The sequence below is a fragment of the Melitaea cinxia genome, chromosome 20 (assembly GCF_905220565.1).
Source record: "Melitaea cinxia chromosome 20, ilMelCinx1.1, whole genome shotgun sequence".
NCBI classification, from domain to species: domain Eukaryota; kingdom Metazoa; phylum Arthropoda; class Insecta; order Lepidoptera; family Nymphalidae; genus Melitaea; species Melitaea cinxia.
In genome coordinates this window covers 14,152,937-14,176,307 of record NC_059413.1, presented here as the reverse complement: position 1 = coordinate 14,176,307, position 23,371 = coordinate 14,152,937, and the positions used below count along the sequence as shown (strand labels likewise).

The 23,371-nt window shown below is 38.6% G+C and overlaps 1 protein-coding gene across 1 annotated transcript in view; it reads left to right on the top strand.

Moving 5' to 3' along the window:
- LOC123663244 overlaps positions 1 to 13,747 on the top strand; it is a 31,938-nt gene extending 18,191 nt beyond the window's left edge. Inside the window, exons 3-5 of the mRNA XM_045597933.1 lie at positions 4,482 to 4,669; positions 5,265 to 5,781; positions 13,470 to 13,747. Coding sequence (XP_045453889.1) covers positions 4,482 to 4,669; positions 5,265 to 5,781; positions 13,470 to 13,688 — 924 coding nt within the window. The 3' untranslated portion in view covers positions 13,689 to 13,747. The remainder of the gene's footprint in view (positions 1 to 4,481; positions 4,670 to 5,264; positions 5,782 to 13,469) is intronic.
- The last annotated feature ends 9,624 nt before the right edge of the window (positions 13,748 to 23,371 follow it).

Sequence of the window (23,371 nt, the reverse complement as noted above, 5' to 3'; positions counted from 1 at the left end):
TCACTAATTTTATCAAAAAAAGGGCTAAATTTAATATTCTCTCTTTCTAGATTCACCCAGACATTGTTACAGTCAGTTATTACTCACGAAACCTGAAATTATGATATTAAACCGAATTCTCGAGGAATTCTTGATGTCTTGCTAAAATGTTCGACTTTGCCGAGTACAAACACGTAAATGACGATGGGTCGCGGCACGCACGGTTTCGGGGTGTAAAGAACAAGCTCGTATATGTGAATACATGTTTGTTCGCTGCAGTAAATTGTAGATAAGATGATGTTCGCTTGAGTATTTAGAAAAATAAAAGACCAATAAATTAAAAAAAAATATTACCATGTAGCTTTTTGCATGCTTAATACGAATCAATAATAAAACAGATTTCATCTTATTTTTCCATAAGATTTTGTTCTTGGGACCCGTCGGTATGTCGGGTAGTTTCGAATAACTTTTTACCGTTGGGACGTCTGACACCTCAGTCCTCCCGTGACCATGGTTGCTGTAAAGTATCTGAAACGTCAGGAATCAAAAGATAATAATAAACCGCGATAAAATCCGAAAAAAGTTGTTTCATTAAATGAGTAAAATTCGCGTAAACATTAGAAAACAAGAATAACTTGGGTTTCTTTTGGTAGTGGTAAATGACCTAGAGGAAATGGAAAAATGAATATACATTTTACTATAAGAATTTAGAGTTGAACGATAGGAATGGCCATTTTACGACTAATTACATCAGTATCAACAGCATCCGGGCTGAAATTGACAAGACCTCTCACAAAATCACTATCAGGAATTTGACTAAAAATGAATGAAAGCTCATTAGAAATGGGTAAAGCAGGGAATTGATTTCTAGCGTTTAATTTAATAGCAGCATTAATAGTGATGTGCTGTGTGGTTACGGCACTAAAGAATTTAGCCACCCCATCTCTTCCCGTGGGTGTCGTAAGAGGCGACTAAGGGATAGCACAGTTCCACTACCACCTTGGAACTTAAAAGGCCGACCGATGGCGGGATAGCCATCCAACTGCTGGCTTTTTAAATGCACAGACCGAGGACGGGCAGCAGCGTTTTCGGTGCGACAAAGTCAGCCCTGCGGTCACCAACCCGCCTGCCCAGCGTGGTGACTATGGGCAAAAACCCCCATGAGTTCGAACTTAAAAATAAGGCCCTCAGTTCCCGGCAGCCCCACTATTCCCGGCTACGGCAGCGGCCGTGGTAACGGTGGGGTAGAGGGTGCCAAGAATCACCGGGGTACGGGAGGCTGCCATAGAAAAATATTCCTGGCTACGTATAATGGACGCACGCTACGGTTGGACCATTACCTCACCGAACTTGAGGTAGAACTTAGTCACATTAAGTGGAGCATACTGGGGTTGTCTGAAGTCCGAAGAGAGGGAGAGGACACGATGATCCTGGACTCCGGGCACTTGTTCTACTTCCGTGAAGGTGATGGGCTTTCCCAAGGTGGCGTCGGTTTTCTGGTTCACAAGACTCTCACTAACAACGTTGTGGAAGTCAGTAGTGTGTCGACCCGGGTAGCGTACCTTGTACTTAAGCTCACCGACAGGTACTCCCTGAAAGTGATACAGGTATATGCGCCGACCTCGGCACACTCTGACGATGAAGTCGAAGCCTTGTATGAAGATATTACAAGGGCCATACATGGCACTACTTCGACCTTCTACAGCGTTGTTATGGGAGACTTCAACGCTAAAGTGGGAGTACAAGGCCGCGACGGATCGAGCATCGGACCACACGGATTGGGGCACAGGAATCACAGGGGGCAGACGCTTGTCAACTTCCTCGAATCGGAGGGGCTCTTCTTGATGAACTCATTTTTTCAGAAGAAGCCCCAAAGGAGGTGGGCATGGCAAAGCCCCGATACTGTGACGAGGAACGCGATAGATTTCATCATAGCGGATAAAAGGCATATATTCAGAGATGTCTCAGTGGTTAACAGGTTTAACACCGGCAGCGACCACCGGCTGGTACGGGGCACTCTGAATATATGTCTCCGAAAGGAGCGGACCCGCTTGATGAAATCTACTCTCCGACCTACGCTGCCCCAAATACTATGTGGCTCCGAGCAGTTTCAGTTGGAACTCCAAAACCGATTCGATTCGCTGGAAACTACTAGCGACGTGGACGAGATAACCGACAACGTGGTGAAGACGGTGTGTACACTGGGTCGCAGGCACTTTCCACCAACAAAGCCAACGAAGCAGTCCAAACTTTCTCCCGAAGCCTTGGATCTGATGCGGCAGAGGCGCGAGTTGCCGGCTGCTTCGCCAGAACAGAGGGCTCTTTCCAAGAGGGTACGGAAAATTATTCGCCGAGACCTCCGCTGCTCAAATACGAGAGAGGTCGCTACTCTGATTGAGCAGAATAGGGGGTCCAAAGTTTTCCAAAGACCATTGGGGAGAAGCCTTCTTGCGAAGCTTAAAACAGCAGATGGCAGAACCGTCTGCTCTCGCCCTCAGGTCCGAGAAGAGGTTGAGAATTTTTATGGACAGCTGTACTCGTCGAGCGCACGCAAGCCTGTGACTTGGGACACCGAAGATCCACGGGCACCATTGTTGCGCCATTATTCGGAGTGTATCCCGGACTTCGAAGAGGATGAGATTGGTGCAGCGCTCGGGCAGCTTAAAAACGGGAGGGCCCCGGGGGATGACGGAGTTACCACTGAACTCCTTAAAGCCGCAGGGCGACCTGTCCTGAAAGCCTTGGCAAGACTATTTAACGCCGTCATCCACCGAGGTACCACGCCGGAGGCGTGGTCCGGGAGTGTGGTGGTGCTGTTCTTTAAGAAAGGCGATAAGTCTCTGTTAAAGAATTACAGACCGATCTCACTTCTGAGCCACGTCTATAAGCTGTTTTCGAGGGTTGTTACGAATCGTCTCGCCAGAAGACTCGACGAATTCCAACCACCAGAGCAGGCTGGGTTTCGAAATGGCTACAGCACCGTGGACCACATCCATACTGTTCGGCAGATTATCCAAAAGACGGAAGAATATAATCAACCGCTGTGTATGGCATTTGTGGACTTCGACTCCGTGGAGACCTGGGCTGTCCTGGACTCTCTGCCGAGATGTCATATCGACTGGCGATATATCGAGGTACTAAAATCTATGTACGACGCGGCGACGATGACCGTTCATGTCAATGACCAAAGAACAAGACCTATTTCCCTCCGGCGAGGGGTAAGACAGGGGGATGTAATATCACCGAAACTGTTTACCACTGCGCTAGAGGATGTTTTTAAGACCTTGGATTGGGGGGAACGGGGCATCAACGTCAACGGTGAATTCATCTATCACCTTCGTTTCGCCGACGATATTGTCATCTTTGCGGAGACGCTGGACGAGTTAGGCCAAATGCTGGCCGGCCTAAACGAGTCCTCCCGATGTGTCGGTCTCTGTATGAACTTGGATAAGACGAAAGTTATGTTTAACAACCAAGTCATACCGATACCGGTATCGGTCGATGGTACCCTTCTCGAAGTTGTTCAGGATTATATTTACCTAGGCCATACTATCCAACTAGGCCGCAACAACTTCGAGAAGGAGGCCGATAGGAGGATTCGGTTGGGCTGGGCGGCGTTTGGCAGACTCCGTCGAGTCTTCACTTCGAAGATTCCGCAATGCTTGAAGACAAAAGTTTTCGAGCAATGCGTCCTGCCTGTGTTAACATACGGAGCCGAGACGTGGACACTGACCAAGGGACTGGTCCACAAGTTTAAAGTCGCTCAACGTGCAATGGAACGGGCTATGCTTGGGGTCTCTCTCAAAGACAGGATTAGAAATGAGACTATCCGCGAGAGAACGAAGGTAACCGACATAGCCCACAGAATTAGCAAGTTGAAGTGGCAGTGGGCTGGTCATCTGTGTCGCAGGACCGATGGCCGTTGGAGTAGACGGGTCTTAGAGTGGAGACCGCGTCTTGGCAAACGCAGTGTGGGACGTCCTCCGGCCCGTTGGACCGACGATCTACGTAAGATTGCCGGTGTAGGCTGGATGAGGATTGCGGAAGACCGGGATGTGTGGCGCGAACTTGGGGAGGCCTATGTCCAGCAGTGGACTGCGATAGGCTGAAGTGATGATGTCAGTGATTAATAGTGATGGAAGAGCAGAAATATTCATTAAATTGATTTAAATAAATATTATTCTGATTGATTTTCTGACATCTTTTCCCAACTCCAAAAGTTTTAAGGAATTTCCATACTTCATTATTAATTTTAATAAACGCTTCACACTCAACGGCTCTCAGATCCGGAAACACATACAATATACAAGCACAACGCCCAGACCACGACAAAAATCTATATGGCCGACATAAATGTCTGTCGTGAGCGAGAATCAAACCCGCGACCGCCAGCGCAATAGCCAGTGCCATGACCGCTGCACCAACGCGTCGTCATACTACTTTACCTCAACTATCTTCTTTTCCTTGCTCTATCTTTTAAAATGTCTATTCGAATGTTACAGGTCCATTCAGCCAAGCAGCAGGTTCAACTCTCTGACTCCTACCTGCCCGTCGCGATGCAAGTAATAGCCCATCTTACGGACCAGATGGCGTTCGAGGTCAAAGACGATGTACCACCTGGTACCGCAACCACTACGACTAAGAAACCACCAACCACGACTAAAAAACCGTCAGTCACCCAAAGCCCACTGTACGTTACAAAATTTCTTTGCCGCCTAACCAAGAACTTTGGTATTTATTAAGTTTATTGTTCCGAGGTGATGGTTCCTATTTTCTTGGCCTATTAGTCTTTTTTATCTCATACAGTTCTCGGTTCATTTTGATTTCCACAAGGGTAAACCGCCGGCCTTTTTTCTATTCTCACGATCATGGCTGTTTGTCAAAGATCGCTTCTGGTATACAAGCAAGCAACACCAGCATGAGTTGTGACATAGAATTATTATTCTTCTTCAGTATTGCTATAGTGTACATAAATCTTTCTTACAATATTTCTATGCCTTTGAAGTCTTCTTGGTTGCTTCATGGTGATCATTTTCTTAGTTATATATTTTCCTATAAATATCTCTGCGTCCGTTTAGTCTTCTTCTTACTTTACATGAGCATCATAAACATTTTTTTGTAAGGGAAATTTGGTAAATCTCAAATTATGTTTTTTTTTTCTATATTGCTTATTTTGTAATAATATTTTCAAGTTTTATTTATATCGATTCAAAACGATAAATGAAAAAAAAATAACTACCTTTTTATAGAAGACACTCGTCAAATAAAATTTAATACTTTTTCAGAGACGTTACCACACCATTCCACAAACCAGGACTGTACGCACCGCCATCACCACCCAAACCTTCAGACCGAGTGATACCAAAATCACCATCATACGTCCTTCTACCCCTTGAAAACAATTCACAATACACGATCATAGAACCGCAAGAGAAGAGAACAGAAGAACCGCTTCTGGCAGCTCACAATGAAGAAGTCAAACCTCTTCTGGAGCCTCTTCCAAACCTATCTCATCACCTTCTACCTTATGATACAGATCTTAAGGTTTCCAGTCGTTCAGATGGCTATGATGAAATCAATGAGGAGAACTTGCAATATTTATCACAGAATGTGAGAGATATGATAAGAATGGCTAACGATCCTGATGATGATAGACTCATTGATGTTTGGGAGGGGTTAAGGGGTACTGGGCCAAGTGAGGTCTCCACTAAAGGGAAGCTTTCATCTTCTAACTTAAGGTTGCTTCTGCTGTATGATCTTCTGAGCAGAGACGCGAAGAGGCAGAGACTATCCGATTACAGTGTAAGAATATAATTATTTATTTACTTGCCAAAAACAGAGAGAAAATTAATTTCATGGTATTTATTTCAACTTTTGACATTAATTTTAATTTAAAATCTTGACGTATTAACCACTATCCCTCTTGAACGATAATGCTTAAATATTAATTAGTAATTTACGTAACTCATAAGTTACGTATTTAATGTTATTGAGGCATTTATCACAAGTGGTCGCTTTTCAAATCGGTCGCTTTTTTAATTTATAAAAATAAATATTAAAAATCATCTTAAATAATGAATTTTAAAATATATGCCTTACATTTTGGACACAATATTTATTTATAACGTAAGTCTTATTTTAAGGGCTTATGACGTAATATTTTAATTTAGAACATGAATATACTAAGTATAGTTAATTTTTTTTTAAATATTGTGACCAAGTTATAGTTTAATAAAACTAAACATTCGCGGTGTACAAAACTTGCTCACAAATAAAACGATTGATTGGAAAACACGTTTTATTTAAATAATCCAATCACAAAGGGTTTAAATTAATCCCAAACAAATGAAAACAAAAAGCAATCTGCAAACAGTACAAAAATTTTCGTTACTAATTGCAACAATGGTAATTACATTTTTTAACATTTTGAAATAAAACTTTTTAAATTAAAGTTTTTAAACCATATCAATTTATTTATTAATTAGTAATACTAATAGTAATTAAAGCTCTGAACTAAAATCCGCAAAAATATGTGTCGAAATCGAAAAAGAAACTAAAGGAATAGGTAACAATTTTTTTTGTTGTGTCAAGTAAAATTACGACGACGGACGATAGTTTAACGTGATTGACTGAATTTGACGTGTTATGACGTTCATAACAAAACATATCCTCGGACGCATAGGCCAATCGAGTGGATGAGAGGTAGATGCGGTGCAAGCATACAATGAGCGTAACGGGACAATGAGCGTAGCGCTACAATACGTCATCCTTTTCCGTGCATGCAGCCGGCGTTCATCGACTTATTAGACGTTGTCACGTCAATAAATTATTACCATTAAAAATGTTACAGTACTTTGATAATAATATATCTTGCGGCCCCGCACAAATAAAAAAAAAGTCCTGTGGGTGCCAATAACGATTTATAAATCGTGATGTAACATGCTCAGATAACATATAAACTACTGAAACGCTGGTAATTTTCCACTTATTTATTCTATTCATATTTTCTTCGAAATATCAATAACTATAACATAAAATATTATATAATACATATTTAATATTACATAAAATACATATTTAATATTACATAAAATGTTATATAATTTACTTTCTGATTATATAATGGACTTTGTCCTGTGTATTCAAAAGCGTGAAATTGAATTTGTTATAATGTTATCTGAAATTTTTATTTTTTTCCTCTACAAAGCTTGTACTACAGAACGGCATTGATCCATTATTGACATTTGCGCTAAGTAACACAATTAGAGATTTATTTTTACTTATAAAGAACATCTTATATATAAAATTCTCGTGTCACAATGTTAGTTAACATACTCCTCCGAAACGGTTGAACCGATTTTTATGGAATTTTGTGTGGATATCGGGTAGGTCTGAGAATAGGCCAACATCTATTTTTCATACCCCTAAGTTATCAAGGGGAGTATTAAGGGTGTTAATAACATATATGGCAAAACAACGTTGCGAGGTCAGCTAGTAAGACTATATTTTTTACGAAGTTCATAAAGTTTGAACATTTTCGTGCTTGTACAACATAATACTTAAAATTAACTTCGAAGGTTGTCGGGGTCAAGCTCCGGTCAACGTGTAACCGTATATCTACGCTTTTAGCTAATTTACCTTTAAATAAACTATGAAACCATTTTTTTTTTTGTTGTTAGTCACGTAATACTTTGTAAAGCATATATTTTTTATCTATATCTTTTCGAATACTGTAAAGATAAAAATTTGATTTCTTGTTTGTTTGTTTGTTATGGATAAACTAGAAATTACTTTAACTGGTAGAATACTGCGCTATCATTAGTTGCGTTATATAAACCTATATTATGACAGAAAAAATAGAGCTGCCAAAATTTTACTTACACGGCCGAAGCTGCGGGTCGAAAGCTAGTCAATAATAAACTGCGCGTAGTTGTACATGCAAGAGACATATCATAAATCAATATAAAATAATATACATACAAATACTAAGCTATAAACGAAACGTTAGTCTTTATTAGAAGCAAAAGTTATACACTAAGCGCAAAAGACAAATATGTGAAATAGAACAAAATTTTGCTTTATATTTTGATTGAGATTGTTCTATATATATATATATATATATATATAACAATAAATCAACTATATGTATATATATATATCTATATATATAAAAGAAAGTTTGTATGTCCTTTGTAGAATCGTAAACTATGCATTTGATCATGTCATGATCTTCAGCAAAGTGTTGTGCATGAGCCCGCAAATGTTTCTGAGTTAGTACGACCAAAAAAAGCGTAGAGACGCGCGCAGGGTATATTTAGTAAGGTAAGGTAAAGAAAAAAGGAACATTTAAGACTCTATTAATTTATCTAAATAAAACTAACAATAAATAAAAATAAAGTTATATCAAAATAAACATTTATGACTAATTTAGGGATTAAGCAATTCGTTTTATGGCTGTTTCCTTGGTTCGTTTTATGGAGTTTTTAATGGTCAGTCAGCTCGTTTCGTCTGAAGGTCATAAGGGAGTCCTGAAAATATATATTTTAGTGATAACGCCAATAAAACGTTATCTACTTTATTTCAAAGATCGTAAACTTGAAGGTTGAAATTATTTTATTCATCAGTAAGGTAATGCGGATATAAACGGTACAAAGTAAAATTCTAATAGTAAGATGAATAAGTCAAATAAATCTTATACACTCAACGGGCCCCAGTAGGAGAAAGCTGATTGAGTAGAATCTGAATCCTGCATCCGAAAACGCCTTTATTTGTGCTAAGGTGTCAGCTGGTATTATTCAATATAATTGTTACTATCCCGCGGTTTTACCTGCATTAATTTGAGAAAACTGCTGTGTGGTTACGGCATTAAGAATATAGCCACCCTCTCTCTTCCCGTGGATGTCGTAAGAGGCGACTAAGGGATAACACAGTTCCACTACCACCTTGTAACTGGAAAAGCCGACCAATGGTGGGATAACCATCCAACTGCTGGCTTTGAAATACACAGGCCGAAGACGGGCAGCAGCGTCTTCGGTGCGACAAAGCTAGCCCCGCGATCACCAATCTGCCTGCCCAGCATGGTGACTATGGGCAAAACACAGGAGTTAACGCCATTTTTGGCGTGAACCTATGGAGGCCTATGTCCAGCAGTGGACTGTGATCGGCTGAAATGATGATAAAGTTAAGTTCTATTAATACGTTAATTATTTACGACAATCATTTTAGAATAATCAAAAAAGTGATTGTGGACTTGATTTCCGATTCTTCTAAGAAGAATCTACGAGTACATTTCGAATCCTTCCATTGCTGCCCACCGTCACTTTATCTCCCCTGGAGTATCGCACCGATCTGTAGATATTCAATAATTTAAATCTGTTAACGGATTTGTTATGACGTACATGTTCCACACTCTGAGGATGTCGACGGAACCAAACAATATGACTCAGGACAAAACACATGAGTCCACTCCATTGTTGTGCGAACTTGTGGGGGCCTATGTCCAGCAGTGGACTGTATTAGGCTGAACTGATGAATTTGAGAAAAAATATCCCTCTTTCTTCTTAAAGCATAACCTTCCTATTTAAATGGGCTATCCAACTCAGAAGAACTTTTTAATTCGAACCAGTATTTCCTGAAATAAGCGCATTTGAACAAACAAACTTTTCAGGCTTATAATATTAGTATAGCTTAGTATAGATTAAGATATATAAAACATGTTTTTTACAATTTCACAACGAAAAAAAAAGTAATTACATTATATACTGACTTTGACTGGATTTTACACGTTTTTGACATTTTTTTGATATCATATCAAAAATTGACCGCTCCAGCAGGATTCGAACCCGCGTCTCCGACTGACCGTGTCGGCGCTCTAGCCAATTAAGCTATGGAACGATGTACCCGCCAGAGCGAAATTCTTGATATGATGATTTCTATTTTCGGTTTAAGCGAACCGTGGCGCCGTCTATAGTGACGTTTTTGACGTTTAAAAATAAGAGAGACCACTACTATGTCTTAACATCTCGTTCTTTAATCACTAACATCTCATTTTTTTTTTTTTTTTTTTTTTTTTTTTTATTACGATATGGGCTTACTCTTGACCTCAGTCTAGCCCTAGAGCACAGACGAGGTCGAAGATGGAGCGAGTTCGCCCAGAAGAAGCCTGTTCACTCGCGCTTTAAATATGTTCGGGTTATATGAACTCGGAAATACAGACGCCGGCAGGGAATTCCATTCCTTGGCTGTGCGCATTAAAAAAGATGATTCGAAGCGCTTTGTACGTATGAAAGGTATATCAATCAGGTAGGAATGAAAGCCTGCGGTACGTCTGAAAGTCCGATGGAAGAAAGGAGATGGGGGTATGAGCTCGTGTAGCTCCAGGGCACACTCTCCAAAGTACAACCTGTAAAAGACCGTTAGACTGGCAACCTTTCTTCGGTGAGCCAGAGTATGAAGAGATTTCACCAAACTGGCATTACCGATAAGCCGCTTGGCTCTGCGTTCCACTGAGTCCAGTGTGGCGAGTTGATATTTAGCTAAGCCATCCCACAAGTGACTACAATATTCCATGCACGATCGGATTTGAGCTTTGTATAGCGTAAGAAGCTGTTTAGGCGTGAAATAACGCTTAACCTTATTTAAGATGCCAAGCTTTCTGGCCGCAGTTTGCGCTTTGGACTCAATGTAATTGCCAAAGTTGAGGTTAGAATTCAACTCTATGCCAAGGAGGTCGAGGGTATCGGACACATGGACAGGTGTACCACGGAAAGTAGGAGTCAAGTTGAAAGGACTCCGTTTGGTGGAGAATAAACAGGCCTGCGTTTTGGCGGCGTTGAACGTGACCAGGTTGCAATCACCCCATTGGGATACTTGCTCCAGTATTGAATTTGTTCGTTCCACCATGGCCTCTCTCTGAGAACGTATTACGTCCCTGCTGTCTTTTGCGCTGGACAAATATCTCTCAACAATCGTACTGTCATCTGCGTATCCAACAATGCCTGGTCGTAGCATGTCGTTAATGTGGAGCAGGAAAAGAGTTGCAGAGAGAACAGAACCTTGAGGGACGCCGGCATTTATATCCATCAGTTCAGAGGAGCAGCCGTCCACGACCACTCTGATCGACCGTTCACTCAAAAAGTCTGAAATCCAGCTACAAAAGTCAACAGGGATGCCGTAAGCAGGAAGTTTGCTAAGGAGACTTGCGTGCCAAACCCTGTCGAAGGCCTTCGAGATATCTAGTGATACAGCGAGCGCCTCACCATGTTTCTCAATGGCTTCGCCCCAGCAGTGTGTGACATACACCAGAAGATCTCCAGTAGACCGCCCCTGACGAAAACCGTATTGGTGGTCACTGAGGAGTTCATTGTCCTCTAGGTAGTTCAGCAACTTGCTGTTAAGTACCTTTTCCATGACTTTGCAGGGCATGGAGGTGATGGCGATTGGTCGGTAGTTGCAGGGATTCACTCGGCTACCCTTTTTGGGCACTGGCTGCACATTAGCCAGCTTCCAAGATTTTGGCACCGTTCTAGTTTGAAGAGAGAGGCGGTACAGGCGCGTGAGAACAGGAGACAGCTCAGGTGCACAGGCCTTTAGGACGCGCGCAGGTATACCGTCAGGTCCACTAGTCTTATTCACGTCAAGGTTCAGCAAAACTCTACGGACCTCTTTATTGTGGATCGTGATCTCTTGCATAGAAGAGTCACATCGAGGCAAGGATGGTGGTTGTGTAGAGCTAGCGTCAAGACGCGAATTGCTCGCAAAGAGAGATGCAAACAAGTTTGCCTTTTCCACTGCCGAGTGAGCTAGCGAACCATCAGGCTTCTGCAGAGGAGGCAATGTAGGGCGGCAGAAATTGGACTCTACTGCCTTCGACAGAGACCAGAATTGTTTACTACCAGGGGGGTAGGAGGCAAGTTTAGCGCCTATACGACGGATATGGTCGAATCGGGCCTTTTGTAATATCCGTTTGCAGGACTTGGCGGCTGAATTAAAAGCTTTCTTCCTCGTGCGAACCCTCCGCGCTCCAGCTTTGGCATCGCGGACTTGTACCCAAGCTTTGTAAGCAGACTCTTTAAGGGCTTCAGCATGGGCGCACTCAGCATTGTACCAAGGTCGGGATTTGTGGTCGAGCGATATGTCGGAGAATGGTATAAAGAATTCCATTCCCTGTCGAATCACGCCCGCAACTGCCTCAGCCGAACACGAGGGGTCACCCGAGGAAAAACAGACTTGCCGCCAAGGGAAAGATGCATAGAAATGCCGCATCTCTTCCCAGTCCGCTAACTCATATCGCCACACTCTTCTTGTGCCCCTTGGACAGTTGTCCGGAGGAGAGGCGGTCGATATGGATTTCACCAGACAATGGTCGGATGATCCTAGAGGGGCAGATACTGAGACCGAGTGTCTGTCTGGATCTGTAGTCAGCAGAAGGTCCAGGCAATTGGCTGTATGGCTAGCAATATCTGGTACCCGTGTTGCAACCTGTACCATCTGAGTAAGATCGAGTGCTAACGCGAATTTGCGCGCCTCCCTCCCAGCGTGGCATGTTTTCTCGTACGGAAACAACCACTGCTCGTGGTGGGCGTTAAAGTCCCCGAGAAAAACAAGTATTTAAACATCGTATTGACATCTCGTTTAAACGTCGTATTAAACATCTCGTTCTTAAATATATGTGTCGTGAATTATTCAATACTATTTCAGCGAAATTGACTTTGTAGCAATTTAATTAAACTTACTACAAAATTTACGGATGAACAGAAACGAGAAATCAATATTAGTTCTAAAGCCATTATTAACAGAAACTGAATCAGTAGTGATTGGGATAAGCGAAGCGTTTTACCTTAGATTTTATTTGAATCCTGCCTAGTTTTGCGGTATAACACCGGATGTACGTATATTATATACTTTTCTCAACCACGCCGATTAATCTTCTTGGTGTTTTCTCCATCCAATATCTAGTTGACGACACAATCCGTGCTCCTTTGACTAAATCGTTAATATGTTTATATACTTTTTTGACTCTAACTATAATTATTTGACGCCGCGTTGGCGCAACGGTCACAGCCATGGACTGTACCTGTTGCGCTGGTGGTTGCGGGTTCGATCCCCGCACATGACCAACATTTGTATTGGCCATACAGGTGTTTGCCGTGGTCTGGGTGTTTGTGCAGTCCTTGGAGGTCTCCCCACCGTGCCTCGGAAAGCACGTTAAGCCGTCGGTCCCGGTTGTTATCATATACACCTGATAGCGATCGTTACTCATAGTAGGGAATATATCCGCCAACCCGCATTGGAGCACCCTGGTGGATTAAGCTCTGATCCTTCTCCTACATGGGGAAAGAGGCCTATGCCCAGTAGTGGGATATTACAGGCTGAAGCGTATAATTAATTAATTAAAAACAAATGTAATTTTCATTTGTAAAATAACGATTGCTGAAGTGCTTTCGAAGCCTACTCGAAGAATTATTGATTTTATCTTTTTATTTTTACAGGGTTTCTCACCAGACGTCATGAAGACCCTCGTAGACTCGTCAGACGGTGGCGCCAGGGCTCAGCTCAGTTTAGCCTTATCCAAGATGGTGGAGCGCCATGACTGTGGTCATGAGTACGCCAACAACCGGGCCAGGGAGATGGTCGTAGAACTGGCGAAGGATGAGTCTCTTCTATCATCAGAATTGAGATACCTCCAGCCCTTAGTCTATAGATACTAAATTATTAAGTCTGATGTATTCTTGTAACGATTAATTATAAATTTTATATTTTATTTAAAGTGGATTTCATTAACGCTTATTACCTATTTTTTTTATGTCACTAGGTCGGCAAACAAGCGTACGGCTCACCTGATGGTAAGCAATTACCGTAGCTTATAGACAACACCAGAAGCATCGCAAGCGCGTTGCCGACCCAATCCCCAATCCCCCCAGGAGCTCTGGTCACCAACAGGAACACAATACTGCTTGAAAACAGTATTATTTTGCTGTGATCTTCTGTGTGTGACCTAATGGTCAGTCGGTAAAAATATGTTTGTAAATAGTCTCGGAGTTCAAGGTGATATTTCCTTCCGTATAGCTTTTAGTCACGCGATTGCGATGTATAGCGATAGGGTTTTAAATTAGGAAAATATTATCTAGATCACATTAATTTTGTTATGTTAATAACAAATTGAAAAAAATAAAAAATTTTCAATGCAATAAAACATTTTTTTTTCTTAAATATAATGAACCATTTTAGTCGACCTCCATTTTGTTTTCTGCAGTTAGACGGCATATCAATCAACTTCTATCATATTGCGAAATTATCCATCAATACTTACTAAGATTCACAAACATTTCCTCACGCCGTAACGTAAGAAAGGGACCTAAAAATAAAGCACAACGAAAGTTCAACTTATAAGTCGAAAGCTTAAAGAAGCTCAGGTACGTAATTACAGTATAAAGCTCGCATGACCTTGTGAAGCTCAAGGAAAAGTTAGAATCACATAACTCTTGTTTATGGAGTCACTTTTGTGAACCTGCACCCATACTGATTCTTCGGCTATAGTTTCTCTGTTGCGACAAAGAATATTATTAATACAATATATCCTTCTATATATCGTCATACATCGTGTGGGCAAATAGTGAGATTATCGAGAAAAGAAACTACGTCGTCAACGCCATAATATTCGTTTCAAATATTTGGACAAATTGATTCTCAGTCCTGGACTTGACTAAATTATCGACAGTGCTGCCAACCTCATTACGCTGTGCCAAACAGCAAACTTCCTTTTTCATCCTGTATTAATGACCGCCTCTGACATAATATGTATATATGCATGAATGTATATATACACGTATATAAGTTTTTTTATTAGTGTGTTACTCGCTGGTTTTTTTTTTACTATTCATATCCTTTACAATCTACGCAATATTCTATTCTTTTCAATATTCTAAGTTTGACTGGTGCTTAGCTCTTAGTCTACCTTTTGATCGATGTAAGTTATATAGTTATATAATAAAGTTTAAATAAATAAATAATGTCAGTGCGCTAGTTTGCTATAAGACCCTACTGCCATCTTTCTTTCTTTTCTCTTTTCGTTTATCTTTCACAGGGTTTGTGTTACAAGCTTCCTATTATTTCATTCATTGAATGGCAGCTCTCGGTCATAATTAAGCTTGTAACATTCCGCTGGTCTTTCTCCATGTAGGATAAGTATCGGAGATTAATTCACTAATGGGTTGGCGGATATATTCCCTATTATGAGTAACGATCGCTATCAAGTGCAAATGATAACAACTGTGACCGACAGCAGGGTCCAGAGTTGCTGAATTGTTGTTGAATACTAGCGCGACCCCATTTCGCCCCACCCTGCTGACTACTCACACGTGATAGTTTTTGGTCAGTAAAAGTCTGACATAACCTCTCCGGTGCCCTCGTGCTGGAGGGGTATCCATGAGGATTTTCCCCACGTAAAAAAGGTAATTATTAGTTATTTTTTTACAAGCACAAAATTATAAGGGCGTATATGTACATTGCCTATCGCAAGACGTTTGCTTTACCAAAACTCCCCCTTAAATACTCAAAGAGTATAAATACTGCCGGTAATAAGTTAGTATGCTGTTACGAGTAAATAATGCTTCTTGAGTTTTGTTTTAAACAACTAGGATTACGAAGCATTTCACCTTAATATTATATAAAGAACTAGCTTTTTTCACGCTGCTCCCCCCCGTTTATTAGATGATTTTTGCTGTTGCGCGCGCGACGTTACTACAGAGTACAGCCTCCAGGATACTGACCCCGGCACAGCGGAACCGCAGGGCGTACACTACACTTACAAAAGCTTTTATTGCGTTAAGTTTTTTGAGTAAAACTTATTTACTTACGCTTGATTTTGGAAATATTTTGAAAATCGGTCGTGTCTTTTTTTTTAATTTATCCATTATAAACAAACAGAAACAAAAAATATATAAATATAATAAAGACACTGCATTAGGCAACGCACAATAATCAATATTAATTTTTTGAATTATGATTCACTCGTCTAATTACTAAATATATTAATTAATTTTGAGATTAGTATGAAACACACATGGAAAATAAAAAGTGTGTGTGTACTTATGTACGCACGTAAGAGGTTATACTTCATTGGCTAGCTAACTTCACGTTGCTAACTTCTTCGTTGACTAGCTAACTTCAGGGTGTCGGTTTTTTGTGACACGCGCGGGCATCGTAATAATTCACATTTTAATTTATATTTTTCCTTAACGCAAAAGAAGTGTAACTTCAAACACTACAGCCGAATTGAGAATTCCTTCCATTTCCTTTTTTAAAGTCGGTTAAAATTAGCTAGTATATAAAATAAGATTATAATTATATCTAAGAAAAAAAAAGAAACGGTTAAAGTTTTCTTATCAATAAGGTACTATTAAATTTGATTCTAACAGTGCCTTAATGTACATATGAGAGTGTCACTTCTACCTTCTTACAGTTTTTGTATTATCGTTATAAAAAGTGATAATAGCCCTATAGAAACTCGAACGTACGTATATAAGATATTATAGAGCTACGAGGTAGTTATCTATACAGAGTTTTGAAATTTATATGCCTTTTATTTACTTACTGTATTTACATAGATACATAAAATATATTGAACAAAAAATGGTTTAAATAATTGTATTACTAGACAGAACTCGAAAAGTACTTTTTAGATTTCAATCAAATTTAAATAGGACCACATGTTAAGCACTTTAGATTTAAAAAGAAATCATCAAAATCGGTCCGCCCTGTCAAAAGTTCTGAGGTGTTTCTTTTTGATTCTTCTCTGCAGAATTCGGAATTCAAATTCCGAATCGAAGGTGCTTCAAGAAAATTTAAAAAAGGTTACTTTTGATAAAGATTGTTAATAGCCATATTAAAATACAAAAATAAAAAAGGACCAAGACATTGCAATTGGTATATATTACACCACGAACATAAAATTCATTCAAACTTGAATAATTAAAACGGAAACGATACCGACGAACGTTCCAAGAAACATAACCGTAATTACTTCAATTACAATCAAATAAAGGGGAAATCGTACATAAATTAAGCGCTTTAAAATATATTTTCAGCTGACTTCAAAAAAGGAGGAGGTTACTCAATTCGACCAAATATATATTTACCGATTTTGATCTCCCTTTTTTTTTTTTTTTTTGTTGGAAAGGAGATATCCGGGGTGTGGTAAAATGGTAAAGAAACCAAGATCTGATGATGGAATCCCAGAGAAATCGAGATAACCCTCGAAAATCGTAGTTGACGACTAGTGCGTTTGTTAATTTTTTTCGTGTACTTACGTTGTATTACTTGTCGTTGTAATTGAAGTCGGTTTTTTTCGTTTGCTAGCAAACACAATTACGATAAAGACAACTTTATCTAGTATCAATTCCAATTTAAATTACGAGATTAAATTAAATCGAAATATATATAAATAACTATTACAATATAAACCATGTCCGCGAGGAACGGTGTCGGAACGGTAAATAATGCTGGCAGCATTTCCCCTTTGAATCGTTATGCAAATACTCTGTACAAAAATGCACTAGCCTTCTTGTCATCAGTGAAAATAATTGTAGGCAGTTATTTGCTATAGTTACAAAGATATATTTTATAAACTCTTTGATAACAAAATATGTGTTACAATTATTAATTATTAATATTTACGATTGTCTAAAACATGTATATATATAGTAGATACAGTCGGGTATACGCAATCGATACAAGGCTTGACATTTTGATTTTCCAATCTCTTCTTTTATATATCTACAAAAGAATGCTTCAATATTTACGTGAATGTACGCCTCGGGGAGATATTGTTACGTATTTCGTCAAAACAAAGACGTTACAATAAATTGTCCTGTTTTATTACTTTTGTTTTCCTTTGATTTCGTATGTTAAAGAAATCAAGAGAAATAAGATGTGAAATAATAATGTAGTATTGTTTTTTTTTTTTAATAAAATATTTAAACAAAGATAATAATATCAGACTTTTGAATTGTTAACAAATATTAATAAATAATAAAAAAAAAATGATAAAAGTTTATTTCAGACGTGTTAGTACACACATGGTATATTAGTGTATTAGTAACTATATTCACTTATAATCTATGTTAGTTATTGATGGACCAACTAAAAAGATTATTTTATTTTATATATTATATATAAAATATACATTATATCCTACTAATATTATAAACGCGAAAGTTTGTATGTATGGATGTATAGATGTATGTATGGATGTATAGATGTATGTATGCTTGTTCCTCTTTCACACAAAAACTACCGAACGGATTTTGATTAAAGTTTATAATAATATAGCTTATACATTAGAATAACATATAGGCTATAATTTTTAAAGATAGTTTTTGAATTGTTCAAAATATAACGATAATTGTCAAGTAAGTCGGAAAAAAATCTACCATCTGCGAACTATTCTGGCCTACGCTGCAAAAACTATAGAGTTTACACATATATAATGTATAAGAGATATGTTTATCTTAATTAGTCCTACAAATAATTGTGTTTGCTCGCAAACGAAAAAAAACCGACTTCAATTATATCGACGAGCAGTACAACGTAGATCGACGAAAAAATAGTCAAGTAACTGCGCGTTATCAAAGATTACTTAAAAAGTAGTTATCAGATCTCAATAAAATTTATATGTGACCACATGACAAACATCAGCTTTCGATTAAATTAAAAATTATTAAAATCGGTACACCCAGTAAAAAGTTATTGCGGATTTTCAAGAAGTTCCCTCGATTTCTCTGGGATTCCATCATCAGATCCTGGTTTCCTTATCATGGTACTAAACTAGAGATATCTCCTTTCCAACAAAAAAAGAATTATCAAAATCGGTACATCCAGTAGAAAGTTATGTCGTATAATACAACGTAGGTCGACGAAAAAAGCGTCAAGTTAAAACGCATTATTAGATATAGCTCGAAAAGTAGTTGTTAGATCTCAAATAAATTTAAATGGGACCAATTAGCACACACCACCTTTCGATTAAAAGAAAATTTGTCGAAATCGCTCCACCCAGTCAAAAGTTTTGATGTAACATACATAAAAAAAAATACAGTCGAATTGAAAACCTCCTCCTTTTTTGGAAGTCGGTTAAAAAGTCCGCGACAGCATATATCTTTCTTTTATGAGTAAGCCATTGCCGCCAAAACAGTGAACCATCAATACAATAAAAATTGATAATATATTTCTAATAATAATAATAATAATAATCATTTATTTCAGACAAAAATTGTCCATAAAAAGTGTTAGTAACAATGATCTTATAAAACTATGTTAGTAACAACACTAAAACAAAATAAGACAAATTACATAATATTAATACTAAATACTAAATAGGATACTTTTGACTGGCCGATGGTAGGATAGAAGTTCTACTTGACTGTGTGCATTCGTATCTAGTGCTCCATTATCGGCGAGTCAAAACTATCCGTCAATGCGCCCAGGATGGTGTTGGCGCTGGCTCGCACCCGTCGCAACATTGATGCGCTACGCTTGTGCATTATAGCGCCAAAAGAGTCCACCCCCGCTTCGGCGAACATACCTGAAGCGCTGCACCGCCAAGACAACCCCATCAATAGCCTAAATGCATTATTATAATGGACGCGCAGACCACTGTATGCCTTCCTCGTGTAGTTCACCCACAGACTACAAGTGTAAAGCGACTGGCAATATGCTTTGAAAAGCGTGATCTTTACTTCTTTATTACAGTGTGCAAATCTGCGGGCTAACATATTGCAGCGGACGGACAGTGACCTGACTCTAATGCATATTTGGTAGTAGCAAATTGAATTTTAAGTCGCAGAACCAATTTTGATGAATTTTGGTATCAAGATGGATATTGAGAAGATAATAAACTAAGTACTTAACTACTAATCCTGCGCAGACAAAGTCTCGGGTACAAGCTAGTATAAAATAAAATAATCAAAAATCAATAATTAAGAGAAATATCTGTACTATTTCACAACGTTTGTCTTTAGAGAAACTACAAGTTTTACTGCCATAAATGTTAATTACAATGTTTTAAATTTCCTTCCAAGGTTATTAAGCCTTTAATAGAGACACTGAACATTTGTATTTTTGGTAAGGATTTGTATTCACTACTATCCAATCAGCCTGTAACCTTTCACTGCTAGGCACGGCCCTCTATATAGGACAAAGACTGGAACTTAATCCACAACATTGTTCCAATGTGGGTTGGGGGATACTGCAGGTTGGCAGGTTGGCAATTTGTCCATTACTATAAAGTATTTAAATTGAACTAAACACAAGTTATGACTTGAAGTTCTGAAATAGCTCTGCTGAAAGTACACCCAAAACAAGTAGTTTGATAACTACTCCTCAATTGGACATGCGGTTCAAGCATAGTTGCAGGAAGTTATGGGGTTAAAGCGTATTTTGATAAGCGTTGGAATTCCATTCAGCAAGCATACCAAAAACTTACCGTTTCTCATCAGCGCAATTAAGATCCTGAATCAGTGGACGCTTCAAATTAAATATAATTATACAAAACTATTTTGTGCTTTTTAAATATTGTTTACAAAAAGCAGTGGTTAATATTAGCTATGATATTCTGTAGGTAAATATTTTATTCTGTGGACACCACCCTTTGAAAGTTACTTAATAATTTTTCTTATTTTGATTTGAATGTCATAATTTTTTTTTCAGTTTGTATTTTCTACAGTATAAATACTGTCGGTAGGTATTAGATTTATTATTTAAAGTCATGGATCCGTTTTAATTTTATAGCCTGGCAACGATTATTTAGTTAACCTGTTTTTCGATTGTTTTCTAAATAAGCAGATGGGTGAAGTTCGTTCCTAGTTCGGATGTCCTAATACTATATTTTCGTTGTGTACTCGGAGCTGCCACTATCAAACACAAGCGTTGATTCTACAAAATCCTTAGCTACCTGGTCAAAAGCGCAGAAAAGAACACACACGACGCTGGAGGCTATATACGTCGGTCACTGCAAAACGAGTATTTGGCTAAATTTTAACTAAACTAGGTCGCCAAACTAGCGTACGACTCACCTAATGAGAAGTGATTACCGTAGCTGATAGACGCCTGCGCCACCAGAAGCATTGCAAGCGCGTTGCCGACCCTAACGCCGAGCTCTGGTCACCTTACTATTTAGCTGTGATCTTCTTTCTGTAAGGTTGAGATACAGACCCTAGTCGGACTGCTCCATAATTTGAGCAGGAAATTTCCTCCTGTACCTCAGTTCAAGTCGCATCCACTTTAAATCAGGTGGTCCTTCATAGTCTTAATTTTATTGGCTACAATAATGTTATCTATGAATGACAATGCTACATTGCCCTGATATGTACGTGTTCCGTTGATAGCTGGTACATATACCCAAGAACGATTCGTCTTGAACATGTTGTAACTATATGAAATTGAAAATCGTGACCAAATCGGGTTATTTCTGAATATAGCCTAGGATAAAGCTACGGAACTCAAAATCCGGCCACTCGCTGTCATCCCACATCACGCACGTCAGGAGACAAGAACAAATTGCGGCTGGACCCTAAACGTCATATCAAGTTCGCCGATGGAGCTATTTATCAAAAAAATTCGTCTGAGACCGGGTGTTACACTGTCAACTTAAAAAATATAAAATAATATCTTAACTTTAGCGCTAATCTGTATTTAAAAAAAAAATGAGTTACCGAAATAATATAATTTCGGAACAACTGAACTTAATTGGATAATTACGTTATTGATACGACTAGATCGCTTAACTTCTTCGCTCGCATAACTTTGGTAGTTGAATGTTGAGTAAGCCTGATTTTTATTCACTTTCTTTTTTTCTTTACGTTTAAGTTTAAACTTATAAAGCGATGCTGTATTTGTTTCTTTTTTATTATTACTCTTTTCTTTTTATTTTTTTATTTTCATTTTTTATTTCATAAAATTTTACTTTTTATTTTTTAAATTAATTATTTAAATTTTTACTTTTTTTGTATTTGTGCTCTCATTGTGTTAGTTGTGTGTCTGTAAGCAGTGTATGTGTCTTTCTTTCTAAGCAAGCGTACGGCCCAGCTAAGGGCAAGTAGATAACGTAGCCAGTAAACGTCTACAAAACCAGAAGTATCGCAAGAGCATTGATGACCATACCCTTCGGCCCCAGGAGCTCTGGAACCTTACGCACCACAGAAATACAATCCTACTCGGGGACAATATTATTTAGCTGTAATCTTCTATAAGGTCTGCTGTACTCTAATTTAAAAACCTATTATTCAAATAAAATATAGAATTTATTTTACTAAAAAAATTATTATTTAAATAAAATATAAAAGTTATTTTACTAAAAGAAGACTAAACGGTGTGACACTAGTTCAATAAAATACGATTTGCAGATAAATTCGTGACTTTCTTTCCATTAGTGAATCGAAGGATTATTTATTTCATTTCGCATTAGGTGGGCACTTAGGAGGTGCTCAGTCGGATAAGACGAATTTACAAGTAACTTCATTTATTGGCGAACTTTTCTCTGGGGCGGAACATTTGGCTATTTTTAGCAAAAAGGTTTTATTAGCTGAATGAGGGCTTTATATCAAGAGCTCAGATTATAATCGCATCGTAAAAGCAATTTGATCTTATTATGTAGGTATTTGATGACTATGTTGTTTTTAATTTAGATTGGAAATATTTCCGCCACCGTAGAGTATCGCGGTGTACCAAATTCGACGCTGCTAAATAGAAATAATTCATAATAAATAAACATATCACAATCAACGGCTCCACTAGTATTCACTCTTGTTTCAGAGGTTCGGAAACATACAGAAGCACAAACGCCCAGACCGCAGCAAACATCTGTATTCCTCTAGCCAACCCAACACAGAAAAATATATAAATGTCGTGTTACCCTTTTACGACCAGAGACAACAGTGTAATGTGATAATATTGATGTCCTTAACAAACAAAAATATTTACATATACCAAATTACAGTAAACACAACAAAATCTGTTCTTTATTGACGATCCACTCCTTGGTGTCAATTTTCACTAAAAGCGTCGAATCGTTGGCGAAACGTATTTTCAGAAAAATAACCATTTTTTTATCACCATTAACGTAGTGTCACTTGACAAGTATTTGGTGTAGATGCAAAGGTCCATTAAGGCTGTAAGTTCCTATACAAATATTTGTTTATTTTCGCGATGTTTGTCATGATAGGTTACCGTGCCTTGATGAGCACGTGAAGAATCCTGGTTGTTAAGACAAATTAATCAATATTGATCATTACTCCAGTTTTAATAAGGCTTTAAACCCTTCTTTTATATAACGTGTTATTTTAAATGTGTCCTTCCGTTTAGGGGCGTAAAACTCAGATGACTCGATCACTGGCTCGAT